General features: G+C 40.8%; 2 protein-coding genes across 2 annotated transcripts; one reads left to right on the forward strand and one right to left on the reverse strand.

The window, feature by feature from the left end:
- Window positions 1-339: 339 nt before the first annotated feature.
- fam78bb (family with sequence similarity 78 member Bb) lies at window positions 340-9,800 on the reverse strand. Its single transcript, XM_028028015.1, has 2 exons — window positions 8,004-9,800; window positions 340-5,586 (listed from the first exon to the last, which is right to left on the reverse strand). The coding sequence occupies exons 1-2, from the start codon at window positions 8,357-8,359 to the stop codon at window positions 5,064-5,066; spliced, it is 879 nt and encodes a 292-aa protein (XP_027883816.1). The 5' UTR covers window positions 8,360-9,800; the 3' UTR covers window positions 340-5,063.
- A 79-nt stretch (window positions 9,801-9,879) lies between these two features.
- Window positions 9,880-13,707, forward strand: rex1bd (required for excision 1-B domain containing). Its single transcript, XM_028028016.1, has 5 exons — window positions 9,880-10,037; window positions 10,318-10,400; window positions 12,149-12,353; window positions 13,120-13,208; window positions 13,329-13,707. The coding sequence occupies exons 1-5, from the start codon at window positions 10,035-10,037 to the stop codon at window positions 13,399-13,401; spliced, it is 453 nt and encodes a 150-aa protein (XP_027883817.1). The 5' UTR covers window positions 9,880-10,034; the 3' UTR covers window positions 13,402-13,707.
- Window positions 13,708-13,729: the final 22 nt, after the last annotated feature.

Genomic DNA, 13,729 nt, shown 5'->3' on the forward strand with positions numbered 1-13,729 from the left:
CTCCGCCGTTGTCTCAGCCAGCTGGAGTCAAACATTTGACTAATTTGGAGTAAAATGTTTGACTGATGAATGAACCGAGCAGCTTCTGTGACACCACTTGGAGTAAAAACTGGTGATTTGGTCATTGAAACTTGAAATAATCTTTAAATCAGTAATCAGTCTTTAGTTTAACTGCAGTAATTTGGCTTAGGTTTACATTGTTCCGTTTAGGCCAATGATGATGATGAAGCTCTTTGTTTTATATTTTATTTTTATTTTATTTTTTTTGCAGTATATTGTATTGACTCTGTGGCCAAACAATGAAACACAGAATCCTTTTAGGAAATTTATGATTTATTATGTTTGTTTGTTTTTGTTTTCTGAGCTACGTTGGGATAAAGCGGGTATAAATATTAAGTTTATCTTAATTATCTACATGTGAAGCTTTTCTTTAAGGACAGTGTGTAACTTATGAGTATGGGTGGTTGTGTGGCTCCTGTTTGAACCTTTCTGCTGTGCAACACATTAACTGGTATATTCAGCCTGGAATGTATTAAAACAAAATATAAAGGTGACAATATGGAGAGTTGTTTTTTTTTGGTGCGGTTTGGTAAAATGGAAAGAAATTCAAGAACAAAAGCCTGATATTCTGAGTTGACATCACTGCACTGTAAACAAAAATAATGAACCAATAATTCTCCTTATGAAGACTCCTTTACAGAGAAAGGGATACTTTTGAAACCCTCGAACACACAGACAGCAGATATGATCAGATATAAATATATTTAAATTTATTTTTCCTCATTAAAACATTACAGTCTTCACTATTTTCACACTAGAAAAGCCACAATTCGTTGAACAATAATGAATTCCTCTGTCAGAAGTGCTGCTCTGTTGGGGTTTTTTTCCTGATTGTCAGTGTGACTTCAGACGTCTGAATCCTCAGATTTTTCACCGACCGCTCCCGGGTCTAGGTTAAGGTAGGCGTATCCGTTTTCCAAAACACCCGGCTGCCCACCTCTCTGATAGTGAGGTGTGTGTTGGTCTGTGCATGAAGCCTCGTTCAGCTGGCGCCACAATGAAGAAGCAGCATGGGAGCGACTATGTGTCGTCCATTCCTCCTCTGGCTGGGCTCAGCGCTCCTCCGTGATCTGTCCGGTTTTTTGTGTCGATGAGGCAGTATGGACTGAACAGATGGACCGACCTGGCAAACCAGTGACATTACAGCTGTGCTGCACTAATTTTACTTTCAGCCTTCCTTCTTTTTTTAGTAGCAGTTTAGAAAAAGACATGACACCAGAAGAGGCACTATGACTGTTTTTAATTCCCTAGGACATCTTTTTTAATTTATCTGTTTGGGTTTTGAGCAGCAATTTTGAACCACTTTTAAATGGATTGTCATGAATGCACAGCCAGCCTTACAATGCCTTTCAAAAGTATTCCTACACCGTCATATTTTTCACATTTTGCTACTTGATTTTTATGATACACCTGTAAAATTTGAGTGTATCTTTGGTACTATAAATCTAAAAAAGGTGTGACATGAATTTGTATTCAGCCTCCTTTATTCTGATACCTTTAGGTAAAATCCAGTGTGACCTTCAGAGGTCATAGGATTAATTAATTTTGTGACATTTCATATAAATACAATCCCAATAAAGCATGTCAAGGTTTGTGGCTGTGTGTTACAATCCTTGTGGTTAGGCTGGGTGTTTACCTTTCATGTGAACATTGATTACTGATTGGGGACAGCTGTGGAGTAAGGCATGCAGCTGCATTTTGATTGCACATGATTCGTCAACATAGATTTCCTATCTCATTTTCTCATCATTGTCACATGACAAAATGTAAAAAAAAAAAAATCCCATCAACAGATAGAAATATTTTTCAAGGCATCGTAAAATGGGTTGACCTGAGTCAAGAGGAAATTTTCTAGTGGTTTTCTCATTTTTGGTTTCCTTGAAATATTCAGTGGTTACACTGAGATGGGGAGTGGGGTAAATATTAATATATTCGTATAACACTTGGGTACTTTTGCATTTTGACAGCAGCCATACATGCAAAATCCCACAGCATCTAAAAGCACTTATAAAGGAAATTTTGTGTTCTCCATTTTATTGGGTGAGGAGCAAATAAATGTGTATAATATTTCAGAAACTTGGCGCTGCGAGCTTTTTTAAATCCTAGGGGGAAAAAAGGTTTTCTACCTATTTTAAAGCATATTTAATTACAATTAGTCAGCCAGCAATATTATACTGAAGATTTTTACAGATCAGGAATAGGACGGAACACAAAAAGGAAACTGACTTTTGAAGAATCAGCAGGGAGAACGGCTTTATGCAAGAGATTGGTGGGAAATCCTCAAAGACGAATTTGTGTAAAATTAGCATTTTCCTTTTTTAATCTCCATAGAAAGATTCTGAAAATCTTGGGACATTTCTACACAACAGAGGGGGGGGGTTACAAAACAAAATTAAAACTCTTCCAGCTGACAACACTGTACGTATCAAAAACACTGGTCTGTAGAAGAAATCTTTTGGTCGCCACAGAGACACTTCCACACTGACAAAAGTCTATAAAGAGAATACAGCCTCTCAAAACTTTGACATATAAGGGGAAAATTACAAAAACAACAAAACCCACTAAAAACAAAACATAAATAAGGTTAGAGGTAAATTGTTTTTGGACATGATTATGAAAAACTTTAAATTTTACTGAAATATTAAAACAAAAACTCAAGTTGATTACTCTGTGTCCTTCAGGCTGAAGAGAAACCCAGCCGTCCCTGACCACAGAATAAATCCACCAGAGATATGCAACTTACCAACCAGAGAAGGCACCAATAATACTGACTGATGCATGCATTCATGTACTGGTGCAACCCTTACTGATAATGCTAACCCCTGTTTGAAATGTTTTTAGCAAATATCTCTAGTTCAGAAAAAAAAATCCATCCGTCGAACTGATCCACCTGGACGTCGGAGCTGACACAACAAGATGGAACAAAAATACAAGAACATTAAACCACCGAGCAACAAAACCCCTTAATTCACACAAGAATCAGACACCTTTGACTTTTAACACCCCAGCTGCTGTTTCTGCCATGTTTTTAAATGCTTAGTGTTGTAAAAAAACAAAACAAAAAAAAAAAAAAACGATACATTTGCCTCTCGTCTTGAATGTGTTTCAGCTTCAGCCTTTAAAATAATGTCTTTGTATTGTGTATGACTAAAGAAAAAGAAGAAACATTCCTAATCATTTCACATTGTGTTTCTTTTTACTTTGCTGTCAGTAACCAATTGTGTGTAGAAATTGTTCGTTATTGGCTAAAAACACAAAAATATGTGGAAATCTTGTAGAATCTGGAGACTATCTAGACCAGCGGTGGGCAATCCTGGTCCTCGAGGTCCTGCAACTCTCAGATGTCTCCCTGGTCCAACACACTTGAATCCAATAGCTGAATCACCTCCTAAGTGCAGTTCTCCAGAGTCCTGCTAATGACCTGATTATTTGATTCAGGTGTGTTGAAGTAGAGATACATCTAAAAGTTGCAGGAGACCGGCCCTCGAGGCCTGGAGTTGCCCACCCCTGATCTAGACACTGTGGCTGTAACACTGTAAACTGCATCCATGACCCAAACCTTGATACTCTGCTAATTACAGACAAGCTTCAAACCCAGGGAAGGGTAAAGATCTGTACTCTGCCTGGATGAGAGCCACACTGTTCCTTGGTTCAACAATCAGTTGGATCTTGCTATGCAAAAGCAGGAAGAGCAAATTTTCCCAGAGAGGTCAGGAGAAATGTAATTCCTCAATAGCTGGAACCCACTCTCTGGTTTGCCTTCTGAGAAATAAAAACTACGACAACGAGTTTTTAAAGCAAGTCGTCGATTGTAGAGGCAGATTTTTAAACCGCATTTTAAGATGGGATGCAAAGCTTAAGAGCAACAGGCAAGGTAGAGAGGAAGAATGAAGAGTTTAGAGTTCCTATTCGCCACTTCCAACCCCAAAGTCTACTAAACCCCATCTATTTCACGATACCAGTCCGAACACAGCTCCCACTGGGAGACAAAAGCAGCATAAAGCCCCTGTGAGTAATACTGAAAGACCATGAATTTATGGAGGTGAAAAGGGGGACAGAGGGTTTGATGATGTGGCATGTAGTTGTGATTCAACATGGTGGTATACTACTGGTTTCCCTTTCTAACAAACAGTCAAATCATTTCGAGGTACGTTTGCATCCTTACATTTTCATTCTCTCCAAATCTAATAGGAGGGGTCTGAAAATTTCACCAAAAAATAAAATAAAATTAAAAAATCCGGCTTTACTGTCGATATCGGCAGGCATCTCTGGCTTTGCAAAGGCAGAACTGGAGCAACTGGGAAGCTTGGATGAAGTCACTGTTAGAAAAGGAGAATCTCTCTGTAGGCTTCATTCATGTGTCATTGTGTACGTGTCGAGTCTGCATTTCCTGTGATCTGAAAGTAGAATCTAAAACTAACCTGAATGAGGCCTCTGGCGTGTTTGAGGCAGTCTGGTGTGACAGCAGCAAGCCCGAAAGCAGCCGTTATAAAAACACATCTGCACAAACAAAAACACCTGAATACGTACATTCAGATCATCCATCAGAAATGAAAACGATCAATTAATCCCCACAATAGAGTTGTCTTTCCTTCACCTTCACCTCCAAAACTTTTCCTCTGGAGGATCTTTAAGGCTGTAAACCTTTTTGTGTATATCTGCCTGTGTCAAGGCTTGATCACGTCCTCCTGAGCCAGAGGAGCTACATCGAAGATTAATGATACATCCCAGCACTGACGGTGTTTTCTCAGAGTTAAGCAGCGCTCTGCTCGGGTGTGCTGGGTTAGAGTGCACCTCCGTACGCTCCACAGTTCTGCAGCACCAGAGGCTGAAACCTTCTGGATGGTCAAAGGCAGCGGTGGGGAATTAAGGCAGAGTTTTAATACTGATTCAACAATTAAATACTTAACTCTGCTTCTGTCTTTCATCATCATTTTCAGTCGTATGTGGCTCTCTGTGATGTTGTAGCAAAAAGAAACAGTTATGAAGAGCCTCTCTTGGCTCTATTTAGGCGGTATGACAACAAGCGGAGGACCTCTCCTTGGCCTCCACATCAGAACCTGGGCGTCATTGGCGTTCGGCTTCCCCATGGCGTTTGGAGGGACGGGCTCCATGCGGCTCAGCACCCGCGGTTGTTCCTGGTACAGCCGGCCCACCAGCCGGGCTCTGGAGCCCAGAGGCTGGGCTGGATCCACAACTATGTCCACCCTCATCCGCCACTTGATGGTGTGTAGCAGGATCTTCTCCTTGGACGTGGTGTTCAGCGCCACCAGCCAGGTGGTGAAGCTCTGGTCCCTCTTGATGTTGGTCAGCAAGGGCGTGTTGGACTCGCTGACCGGCACGGCCCAGGTGACACTGGGGTAAAAGTTATCATTCATGCTGACTGTGAAGCGGGACGGTTTGGAGGTGGGCCCCACTATGGTGACCGTCTCTGTTGTGTTTCCGTACCAGGGATAACTGATGCCATCGGAGTCGCTGATGGCCCTCACCAGACCCTCCCGCAGCTGAGGCAGCTCCCAGCTCGACCTGCAGGGAGACAGAAATGAAATCCCCTTCTGGGTAACCAAGCTTTGGTTTCACAAGCTCAAGAGTACAAAAACAAGTAAAAAACAAACCCAAAACTTCTATCTATCCGTACATGCTTGCAGGGAAGCAGAGAGGGTCTGTTTTGGGTAAAAAAACCAACAACAAAAAAAACAGGGTACGCCCTGGATATCATCCATAAATCTTAAAACCACATGACTTCTCTTTAACGGAAACCAAGTTTTAACCTAACTTCAAACCTCTGTTCAACTTTTGTAAAAGATGGAGTCTTAAGTAGAAATTCTCATTTAATGCTAAAAATTTTTTGACTTGCAGGCGCGACGGTGGTGCAGGTGTAAAGTGGGCGACCCATACGGGGGCCTTAGACCTCAACATGGCCATCATGAGTTTGAGCCCTGACCTGTTGACCTTTCCCGCATGTTTTCCCTCTCTCTGATAACCCACTTTCGGTCTGACTACTGTTAAATAAAGGCCACTAGAGCGGCAGAAAACCTCAAGATAAAAATAAAATGTAAAAAATTACATAGATATTTGGAGGGCTCTGCTTGATCCACATTTATTGTGAAACTGAAAAATCAACTGTTTACCAGTCGACAAACTGAAAAAGTTAGCTTCATATATCATCAGTCATACCATCCACATAGTGCATAAGAACACGTTTTCTTTCTAGCTTATGTTTGAAGCTAGAAAAAAAACCTACTTTCTATGTCATTTTTGAAGGTGGGGAGTTAAAAATTGAGTGTTTAGTGTTTACTGGTGGAGGTTTTTTGCAAACATAAAAGTCGGTGTTTGACAATACTGTTCGTCAAGTGAACTCATTGACTTCTGCCTGTCACTTTTTACTTCGCAGACGGTTTTGTTCGTTGGTCTTTGAGCACATCTCTGACTGTGGTACTAATTTGATGTTTGAGTGTTTTGCTGCAAGAATTTTAAGACCTTTTGGAGGATTTTTTTTTTTTTATCAGACTGGTTGAAGATTATTTTCTCAGACGTCTGACAGAAGAGAACTTCCAACACTTCAACACCTCAAACTATTTTCCACTCTTGATGCTTTATGATGAAATAATTTGGAAATTCAGATGAAGAATCTTGAAGACTTTTGTGTCATTATTGTAAAAAAATTTTTTTTGTTCTTTTTTTACAGGGACAAGTTTGACACTGGGGTCAAAGTCACATTTTCTGTAAACAGATAAAAATATATAGGATGACTTAAAGACAAAGAGCTTTGCTTATCATTTTATGCAACTTTGCTATTTACCGTACTATCATTTATCGGAAACAATATTTAATTGACTTGATGTAATGACTTTGAACTTGCTCTGTAATTCAGTCAAACGTACTTTTTTGTTACTAAAACATGCAAACCATAAAATATCACAGATGTTGCTTGAAACACTGAATTAAATGTTTCCTCTTTAATTCTTTTTGTATATCATTTAATCCTAAACTCAATAAAAAAAGACTGTAGATTTCTCTTGAAGGTGTAATTCTTTTATATTGATTGTTTTGCGCCTGTTTTTATCCTGCATATTTTCCATAATTTTATATTTATCTTTAATATTCTCAGTCTTATTTGAAATCAAAAGCATTGGTGCAAGAGGGGGGCATTTATGACCCCGTTCACCCTTTAGCCTTTCCAGACTGTGTGAAATGTAATTTCACTTTTAACAATTCTGTACATTTTTTTTTGTCTCTGTTGATTTGATTAACACCGTTGTCTCTGTTGTTGGAAGCTTTCTAGTTAGTTTGTTTTACCTGGATCCCCAGGTAACAGAACAGCCTTAAAATAAATCCATCTTTTACAGCCGCGTGCTAACCTGATACATTTTTTGCCAGCGGTGCCAATAAAAATGGAAAGCACTGCAAAACCTTGACAATGCAAACCAAACTGCTGTCAGGGCATGATCATCTCTTTGTTCTGCACAGTTTGCTGCCCTCTCGTCCTCCACTATTTGTCGAGCTTTTATGATTCCGAAGCCCCTTTCCTCTCCCCAGTTTATGCAGTACACCCACCTTAGACCTGGACCCCGCAGGATTAAACACCCCCTCACATATGCCTTCGCTGATAACGCGTGTTTGTGCGTGTTGTGGGGGACGGCATGTCCCCGTGGGCACAGTTTGAGTGCCAGAGAGCGAGCAGCAAATGTTGCTTCATCTAATAGCAGCTTTTCTATTTACGTGCCAGAGTCACAGGAACAAAATCTGTCGGTGGGCGTCTGAATGAAGAAGGGCTGACAAGCACAGTGAACCTGCTGTGTGCACAAATGCTCCAACTCCCAGAGCCATGCACCAGCATCAGCATGCTGGCGCAGCATTGCCCGGAAGCTGCTCACTGTTTGCACGATAAATCACCCAGTCGGGGCACGATGGAGACTCTGGTGACTTAGATGTTAACTTACATGCCGATGTCTCCGTAGGTGTTGTAAAACTCCATCTGAGTGCACGCCTGGATCCAACCCACCACCCAGGTCTCGTTGCGCGGAATGGGGGGCATGACAATCCGCGCAGCGGCTTTAAAGTAGGGCGTCTTGTATCGGAGCACAATGGGGGAGTTTTCCTCTATGACAGTCGGACAGTGGTCTATGGTGGCGGACAGGTCATGCACCACGATGTTCTCCCGCTTGATTCGCGACTTGTTGCAGGCTATGCTCTGAATGCAGCCCATGACTGCGCAGGAGAAGGAGAACCTCACAGGCCCGGGGAACCTCGCAGCTGGCTGGGACTCGACCAGTATCAACACTATGAGGCCGTACATCAGATGAGACTGGGAGGCAGAGGTGGGGGTCACCACACTGAAGGTATACAGATCAGAATAAGGATCACGGGGACTTTCTGACCCCCTGGAGACTCCAAACCAGTCGAGCTCTTCTCTGCTTAGACACTGTGAAAGGGAAACTTTCAGTTTCTCTGCACCCTTTCCTTGAGGATGTGACCCATCCTTCTGCAACCCCTACCCACAACCTTTGATCCTGCTCCTCCTGCCCGGAGTTGTCATGTCATAAGAGGCTTTGGGGGACCGGCGGACACCGTGGCGCCGGCTGGGAGAACCGGTGTTCGGGCGGCGGCAGCTGTGATAGCGGATGCGGCGTTGTGCATGAGAAGATAAAGCACCTGGACTGAACCCGAGGGATGGTTTTAGTAGAGTCCGTCATGCCTTTGGACTCGAAGCAAAGCAGACCCGGCGAAATAAAAGAAATCTGTGAAGCATCCGAACATCCGCGATGCTAGATCTCCTCTGAAGACAAGACGAATCCGCCGATCAAACTGAGAAATATCCTGGCTGGGACTACTTCCTATGGATGGATGGAACAGTCTCATTCGGAGTAAAAAAAGAAGAAGAAACCCAGTGTCATAGTAACCGTGTTGAGCGGCTTCCGTGGCATCCTCATCCGACGAAACTGCGGAGTGTCGCTGTTCACCCTGCGTGGTGCTGAACCCGCTCATGGACCAATGAACTGCAGGGGGAGACTCGGGGCGTAGGAGTCTACACTGTAGTAGATCTACGACCTGGTTCCTCCATATTGGAATAATGCGTTCTAATCCCACAATAATAAAAAATACAAGCCCCCAGTGGATGGGATGACGACTACACCAGTCTATAGGCGGTGCCCTGTGGGCTCCAGCTTTCAACTGGTTCTAACCTCATAAACACACCTCTGGTTCATATAGTGCCAGTCTACTGTATTGCTGCAAAACAGAATTTTATACAAACCAGACTGAAAGTGATAGACCACTGATAGACAACTGCAAGGTACCACTAGAGTTTCAAATAAAAAGGAAGTTATAAAAATAAATTAGAAAATGAAATCTTAAAACCATATTCAATGTTCAACAGTAGCTGGTTTACATATGAGCTCAATTTTAGTGAATTAACAGCCACTCCCATATAAATGAGGTTGTTTTAACATTAACTTTACAAGCTTGTAGACTACATTAGACTTTATTTGACTTTAGAGGTCTTCAAATCCAGATGGTGTCCTACAACGTTTAGGTAGTCTCTGGTCCATCACACCTGAATTAAATGGCTCAGTCACCTTCTCAGTATGCAGCCATGTTCTCCAGAGTCCTGCTATTGACCTCATTATTTGATTCAGGTGTGTTGAAGCAGAGATACGTCTAAAGGTTGCAAGATTTTACCCCTGATCTACATTTTGCTGCTTCGGCCTAATTTTATTGAGAAAGAACAAAGGCAAAACAATAAATAAATAAATAAATAAATAAATAAATAAATAAATAACTCCGTGCTTTTACTTTGAAGGTTGATTGTTTACGCCAAACTGAATCGTCATTTCCGGTTTGCCCAGCATACACGCTGCCGAATCGCAACACTAAAGAAAAACAGAAACGACCTGCGTTTGCCACATTTAAACATACTGCTGTTATAAAACAGCTGGAGCTGGTTGGCGGTATTTCGTATTGATTAAGACAACATGGTGAGAGTCCGTTTCATTTGACTATATATTTAAACAGCTCAAAGCTAATGCTAAGCTAACCAAGCTAATAATAAGGTAATGTGGTTTGAATAACAATTTAAAACAACGTCAGATATCAGGTTTGATTTTAGTTGTGATTCTAGTTTTTGTTGCTTTCTAGCCTAGTTTTTTGTTACTTTTTTCACCCAATATGATGTCCATATCGGGTGACTGAAGGCTGTTTATCCTCACTACAATACAGGCCTTTTTGTATCTTATGAAACCTTTCTTTATTCATCAGGTTCCGTCAGACTGTAAGGCCCTGATAAAGAGGTTTTATCAGCTTCAGTCTGAGCGGATAGAGACGTATCAACTATTTGAAGAGTGAGTTTGTACCTTCTTTTAATGTCTCAACTGGCTTCACACTATTGTACACATGCAATATTTTTTTCTGAAGGTGATGCATAAACTTTACTTAAATTAAAGACGCTAAATTTTGTTGTAGTTTTCAAGTAAGCATGTTTTTGTGCAAAATATTCCACCCCTTGGTTCCATTAAGCCTGGGGTGTCAAACTCCAGTCCTCAAGGGCCGCTGTCCTGCAACTTTTAGATGTCTCTGCTGCACCACACCTGAATAAAATAATTAGGTCATTAGCAAGACGCTGGAGAACTGATCTACACAAGGAGGAGGTAATTAAACCATTTCATTCCAGCGTTTTGTACCTGTGTCACATCTAAAAACGGCAGGACAGCGGCCCTGGAGGACTGGAGTTTGACACTTGTGCATTAAGCCCTTGTTACAGAGAAACAGAAGTATAATTATTTGCTGCTATTAGTTAGGTCCTTCATTAAGGTAGTGGCACAGTTTTAATGATGTGAGTGATAGATTATGTTCCTTTAACGACCAACAAGGACAAAAAAAGCCATATTTGCCCTTCTTTTAAGCAAGGATGGAGTGAGGTAGTCTGCTTTCAGTCAGCTGACTGGCAGTGCTCTCAAACATGTGGAGGATCAGCAGCAGTGTGTTTTGTTAACGCTCTGTTTAGCTCTGACGCTTCATCTGGAATCTCATTAAACGCACCTTCCTCTTGGAAATTGAAGTTAATGCAGCAATTAAAGCACCAGAAACAGACATAACATTTAATGTAAACACTAAAGGAAAAAAAACTAAATTAAAATAGTTTGATTAAAAAATGTTATATTAAAACTGTAAAACATAGTGTTCAAGAATACTTGAATTTATTCATTAATGTATAAAAAAAACAATTAAGTACCAATTCTAGTAATTGGGCCATGCCTACTGACAAAATAACTAAAAAACAAAACACTTAGTTGTTTTCAATAGATGATGTAATGATTTACTAATTGGAATATTGGAAAATGTGGTTTTATTTCAGTCAAATTACGCGTCTTTGTAATCTCTGTGGCATTAGATTGTGATTCTCCCATATGATGCTGTGTTGAATTTTGCAAGACACAATTGTTTGTGATTTGCTGCTAAATTGCAAACCAATCCCCTGTTTAGGAAATGGAGGGAGAATTGAGGTACTGCTATAAATGTGAAGTAATAAATTAGAGTTTCAGCATTTTACATACACTCTAATGTGTGATTTCTCCTTCTGTATGTATCTTAACACAGTCAAGGACTGTGAGGAGGCTAATTTGGGCTGAGAAATCAGATTATGGGCAGCTTGGGGCTGAAATTATGTGGTCTAGATGGAGATTTTTAAAATTATTTTTAATGTGGTACTAAAATCCCATGTGAAGATCCAGAGATTGACTGGAGATTTGGGGAAAATTAAGTCAGTCATTCTTCTTTCCTGACATTTTATTTTAAATCAGTTCTGCGTTTCTGTTTACTGTGATCACAGTCAATATAGCAAAAAAATCCAGAATTATCTTGAGACTATTGCATTCCATTAACAGTCAAGTTTGTGATTCCCTTGAAATTGTGGATAATTTTATTTATTTTCATGTTAGTTTTTATTTATTTATTTAATTCTTAACATCCCAGTCCCATTTTTATTATGGTTGTTCACATTTTCTCCCCGTCAGAGGGGCTGAATCGCAGAGAAATGTGAATTGTATGTCAGTATTAAATTTATTATTATTTTTTTTTTGTGGCTGCTCAGAGGACACGAAGCCTACTTGAGGACTGGGCCGCATTACGACTTTGAGCACTATAAGCAGTTGGTTAACGAGATAACTCAGGCCTTCAGTGGCATTTCTAAGGAAGTTCTGGAGATCAAGGCGAGGCTTCATCGAGATTTTGACCGAGCTGACCTCTCCGAGCACATCGAAAAGCTGCAGAGCAAAGAGAAGCAGAAACTTGAACTGGTGGGTAAACATCACTGTTGAACACAAAGAGCAAAACATTCAGCCATCCATTGTCTATTCTCATGTCTTTGCAAGGTCAAACTCTCTGAACAAGTCACCAGTTCATCAAAGGACATAAAATATTCACTTTTTTATATTAGTTTTTATTTATTTCCTCCTTGTACTTCAGAAGTTAACATGCATATCCTCTGTATTTCCTTTACGATTTGGTAGAATTGTCTTGTAAGCTGCAAAACTTTGGTAGAATATTTTGGACAGATTTCTCACAATATTTTGCTACAAATTTGTCCTATTTCTCCCAAGGTTACTGCTGTAAGTGAATCAGCTGTAACAAAGCTGGTTTGTTCAATCTAAGGGGAAAATGTTCTCTTTGATAGAACGTCATTGTTTAACCACCGAGAGGCAGACTTCTCAACCATCAAATTAGGTTTTTCTGTATAAAACCTATCTCACTGCTTTGCTTTCTATCAGATGTTTTTCTAAGGTTTTATGTTCTCAGCACTGATGTCAGAAAGTTATTTCAGAAGCTTTGAGGATAAGCAGGAAAACAGTTTTTCGTATTTGTTTTTACAGCATTTCTCAAACGATTCTTTCCTCTTTCGACCTGCCCCACGTTCTCTCTCGGATTTTACTTCCCAAACATACTCATTTTCTCAAGCCGCTTTCTGGAAGGGATGATTAGAGTTTTCTTTTTCTCGCATATATGTTTAATTCTTGTGAAATTCCTGTTATCCCTGACTTTTTACCTGCTGGTGCCTATGAACAGACGGCCAAGCTGCAGCTGGCCAAGCAGCAGGCCCAGGATCAGCCGGAGGATGAAGGATCTCAAGAAAGAATTCAGGAGCTCAAGCACGAGTACGAGACACTTGATTAATGCATTGTTGACTTCTTTATTCACTTGTTTACTAAAGTATGAAATAAATGCATTTGGTACAACTTTTTTTAAAGACTGTCTTTTTGTCTGCCGTTGGACAGGATCATAAAGAACAAAGAGGCTCTGAGTGAAATCATGCAGGACTTTAAATACGACTCAGAAGAGTGTGATTGACAGCCGACTCCCTGGACGTCTGCACCGGCAGCCCTGTCTCATGACGAAACCGCGGGGCCGACAGGCCGACTTCGCCCTGATGCAACTTCCATCTCAGCTCTTATTGATTGGCCTCAGGCTCCGCCCTGCTCACTGCTGCAGTCTGATCCCACCCAGGGGGGCTCTCCCAGTCCGCCTCGGTGTGTTTTTATGTGGAATCATGCGTTTGTATTTGCTGCATTGCTCAACACATGGAATATTCATAATGTGATGAAATGTTTGTTAAAAACACCAAGATGAAATCATTATTGGAGCTCGTCCAACTAATTCTTGCTTATATCATTACTTT

This window comes from Xiphophorus couchianus, chromosome 9 (assembly GCF_001444195.1).
Source record: "Xiphophorus couchianus chromosome 9, X_couchianus-1.0, whole genome shotgun sequence".
NCBI classification, from domain to species: Eukaryota; Metazoa; Chordata; class Actinopteri; order Cyprinodontiformes; family Poeciliidae; genus Xiphophorus; species Xiphophorus couchianus.

Coding starts and splice junctions, on each gene's coding strand:
- rex1bd (XM_028028016.1), top strand. Junction 10,401..12,148: donor ACGTATCAACTATTTGAAGA/GTGAGTTTGTAC, acceptor GTGGCTGCTCAG/AGGACACGAAGCCTACTTGA. Junction 12,354..13,119: donor AGAAGCAGAAACTTGAACTG/GTGGGTAAACAT, acceptor GCCTATGAACAG/ACGGCCAAGCTGCAGCTGGC.
- fam78bb (XM_028028015.1), bottom strand. CDS start 8,359: ATGTACGGCCTCATAGTGTTGATACTGGTCGAGTCCCAGCCAGCTGCG. Junction 5,587..8,003: donor ACCTACGGAGACATCGGCAT/GTAAGTTAACAT, acceptor GTCTCCCTGCAG/GTCGAGCTGGGAGCTGCCTC.